The sequence below is a fragment of the Halyomorpha halys genome, unplaced genomic scaffold (assembly GCF_000696795.3).
Source record: "Halyomorpha halys isolate HHAL.00 unplaced genomic scaffold, Hhal_1.1 Scaffold11076.1, whole genome shotgun sequence".
Lineage (NCBI taxonomy): Eukaryota > Metazoa > Arthropoda > Insecta > Hemiptera > Pentatomidae > Halyomorpha > Halyomorpha halys.
This window is the reverse complement of record NW_027114180.1, coordinates 1-4243: the sequence shown is the minus strand read 5'-3', so window position 1 is coordinate 4243 and position 4243 is coordinate 1. Positions and strand designations below refer to the sequence as shown.

The 4243-nt window shown below is 32.5% G+C and overlaps 1 protein-coding gene across 1 annotated transcript; it reads left to right on the top strand.

The window, feature by feature from the left end:
* Positions 1-485: 485 nt before the first annotated feature.
* On the top strand, positions 486-2611 carry LOC106692270 (ankyrin repeat domain-containing protein 12; the record flags this gene model as incomplete). Its single annotated transcript, XM_067051440.1, is given in 5 exon segments — positions 486-754; positions 903-994; positions 1089-1282; positions 1548-1851; positions 2399-2611. Coding segments are annotated over 5 exon segments (1023 nt in total), but the record flags the coding sequence as incomplete, so codon positions are not given.
* Positions 2612-4243: the final 1632 nt, after the last annotated feature.

Genomic DNA, 4243 nt, shown 5'->3' with positions numbered 1-4243 from the left:
GTCGCCTTACTAATATACATTTTTATTATTTATAGGCGACACGTTCAATCACGACCCACTAATATATAAATATAACTTATATGCAGTCGGGTGAAAAGGAAAAAGGGGCACTGAAATGACTCACTAACTTGCTGAAATAACACTGCTTTATTTCTCCGGTTAATCTCTTATATAAATTTTACGTGTTTGTTTAAGAGGGGAGTTACGATTATGGCCGATACTGTGCCTGGTCATCCCGTAACTTTATATATATATATACAAAAGGGTTTTCTAGTTCTACCTTTAGAACTAGAACTAGGTAGGTGGAAAAAAATGAACAATATTTTTATCATTATTATTTTATTTTATGTATGAATAAGTAACATATAAATTCATTATTTTTCAAGAATCAGCTTATATGAAAGAAGCTATAACTATGAAAAAACCTTCTAAGTTTTATCTTTTTTACTTTTGACAATGTTTAGTATCAAGTATTAATATATTCTGAATTGCAATGTTACATCTCAATTGTTGTTTGTTTTAAACAGTGGTAACATGGAAAGCAACAAAGGAAATGAGGATGCTGCTACGAACAAGGAGCCAGGAACTGGCCATGAAGAAATTGAAGCAGGAGGAGAACAGGGAGCCAAAGACTCATCTGTAAGCAGTCCCAAGGAAATGATAGAGCCAGATGTTGCTCCTGTAAAACGATCTCACTCAACTGAGGAAGAAGGACCTCCAGAAGAGAGTAAAAAGAAAAGGAGAAAAGATGGAGGTAATAATTTCATTTTTACTAACTGTTTTATTATTAATCAATAAAATAATAATTAAAGCTTTTATTCTTTCTTTTCCCAATATTTTGTTGACACTTAATATGTACTGCTCTTTATGACATAAATTATTATGCAAAACTTTTTTCCTAGGAAAAAGTGGGAGTAACAGTGGAGGCAGCCCTAAGTCTGTCGTTGAGAGTGAAGGAGAAGATGCTAAAAGCATTGGCTCTCCTGGACCTAAGGTTTGTAAATCACAGACTATTTAAAAGATATTGTTTGATATAAATTTATCTCTGTATGAATAGTTAATTATTAAACTTATTTTTATCACGATAGGTTCCTCCATTAAAGATAGTAATCGCTGGTGCTTCACTTGAAGAACCAGGAAGTGGGCGACCTGGGAAGAATGGCGGATCTAGACACCATCTTCCATATGTTGTGTCTACCAGTAGTGGAGGAGAAGGTGAAGCAACATCGCCACGTTCAGACGATCATGAAGATCACGGAAAAAGAGTACTTAGGTCACACAGGTTAGTAATTGATTATTTGTTATTTAAAAATCATCATTAAAATCCACATACCTTAAATAATTTAGCTATTTATTTTATTATTTAACAATAATTTCTTAAATACTTCCCTCTTCTAAATTTGTGTCTATTATAAAGTTTATCAAAATTTTATTTTTTACATTCGTCAGTTATTCACCCTCCACGATGTGTAAAACAAAACTGTCTTCTATATTGCTGTTGAAAAATGTGATGTAACTTCTAGGTTATTATTTGCTGTTATATATAGGTCAGGCGGTGGAAGTGGGAATTCTTCACCAGCTGCAGCACCTGGCGAGACGCCTCCCAGATGTGGAATAACATCTCCCCCTCCTCAGCAACCAGAACCAGAGGAAAAACCTGCTGAGGAGCCACCTCCAGTAGAGCTTCACCCCCGTAAGAGGAAGCTGAGGCCAAAAGAAAGTACTAATAGCAATACAGGGCAGACAAACACAAACCAAAGTCAGTCTGCTACTGACCAACCTGAACCCCAGCACTTCAGTGATCTCGCTTTCAGCAACAGCTATCAACTCTTTCTCAACATACGCAAACAGGTACAATATCTGTTTCTTTTTTATATAATCTTTAAATATGTTAGTTACAAGAAATAGCTGATTATACTATCAATGTTCTTAAAATTATAATTATTTAATGAACATATGGTGAGATAATTTGTGATCAGTTTGAAATGCATTTCAGAACCTTGCATGAATTGTTCCGGTTATTTTGCATTAACTGTCTGCTTATAAGATACTTTTTTTTAAAAGTATAATTCAAGCACTGACAAAACTAAATAGTCACTATTTCTTTTTCAAGAGACATTATGATATTAAATCTTCATCTCAGCATGTTTGACAATACTGTATCAATTAACTTATTAATTTATAAAGTTTGGTGAACTTAATTTATATAATTTATTTTGAAGTTAGTATATTCAATGTCATTATTCCTATTGATTTAAGTTTATAGTGATACTCTATTAATGTCCAAATTTAGATCTGAGTAATGTTAAATACTTTAGAATATTAATTAGAATTTAAATATAATTGATTTTTTAACTTTGTTTCTTTGAAAATATCTAATTGGATTTTTAATCAACAGATTGAAAGGAAGAGAAAAGGTTTATTTCCTGTTCAGCCAAAGCCTCCGCAAGGTTTCAAGGACTACCTAATGAACAGATGTACCTACGTATTAGCTGGCAACGCAGCCAACCGAGTGCCCCCGATCAGCACTAATGCCCCTAATAATGTTCCTGTTCAGTTGAAGGATCTTTATATTTCTCAGGAAAAAGAGAGGCATAGATTACTTATGCAGGTAATTTTTTAATCAAATATACTCCAATAATATTAAAATTATTATTATAATAAAATTAGTTTATCCTTGCTAGAACTCATCCATTAGATACCTATCCTTCTCTATAATGGTTTCCTCGAGTTATGTTGGCTCATTCTTAATTTCAAAAGCATTAAAGGGCTTTAAAGCACAGAGCCTGGGACATTTTGTTGGGACAAACTAAAAGTCGAGAGTATTAAATTATATTAAAAATATTTTCTCCTTATTTTGAGCTCTAACTGTTTTAAAATATTCATAGGATATCCCTAAGTTCTTTTAACCAACAAATTTATGAATTATATGGGCCTTTAGCTCAAAATCATTGTTATATACATACAAACTGAACACATTGGAATCAATTATTTTTCAGTATCTGCAGCTGAAATCATATGAAAATGTCGCACTGAATATTTCTTAACAAAAAAAATTGGAAATCGGTTGATCAGTTCGCTCAGAAAAGCATTACTTATTTTGAAATGGAGAGGTTGAACGTATTGAGTTACGCGTTTGATAGGATTTTTAGCTCAAATTCTTTTAAAAGATTATGTGCGACTAGAGCTTTCAAACTTTTAATTGTTTTAAGTCTTCAGCTCAGAAATTGTTTTGTAAGTACAGACAGAGAGACAAAACTTATTTGATACATATTACATTTAAACTAATCTTAACTCAGTATTGTCCAGAAAGTATTAAAGTACACTAAACATTACTCTGTTAATGCATTAGAGCATGAGAAAGAACGAAACTACATGTGATGATAATCCCATGGCAGCTATCGTAGGAATTAGGTTTGTAATTTGTGCACTATCTCAAAAATGGTTCATTTTTGGACTTCAAAACACAGAGCTGAATCTATGCTCCATGGGAATATACTTGGATTTTGATGTTCACGTTAAAATCTATAAAATCCAATTTGAACCTTCCAATCCACTAACTTATCTCTACAGAGTTCTGAAACCTCTCACATTTTTTAATGACTTTTATTAGTTCCAGTAAGAATTGAAATAAAAATTTGTCACTTCTCCGTGAAATTCGCTTTCATTTGATACCTCATTAGTCAAAATCCAGTGCCCCTGAGAGCCAGAAAAGAGATCGATAATATATATTGTAATAATTTTTAAATTTAAAAATAAAAATAAAAAGAATCTTTACTCGTTTTATAAAACTTTTCAAATATCAAAGATAACTTGGGTTCAAATTAAGAACTTTACTACTTAATGGATAATATAATTTTATTATATAAAAAGAGACTCTTAATCTCAGGGTGGGTTGCTAGGCAATCAGAAAAACAGACACTTATTATAATTACACTTAATTAAATTAAAATCTATTTTACACATGTATCTATTGTTATGCATACAAAACTAACCAAGTTCACGATCTTCTTTCGTTGATTCCTTGGTGTCTTCTTTTTTCTTATTTTGTTGTCCTCGCGTCCAAAATGGCTTCCTCCTCTTGCTTGACAAGTTGCCTCTCTTCTAACAATGGCTTCCAAGCTTTCCCGCTTCCAGCCGAAGTACGACCTCTCACCAGGCAATCCAAACTAAGAATGCCTATCTCCTCTCCGCTATCTTCGATGTTTACTGATCAATCCAAAATAATCGATTTTGTTACAAT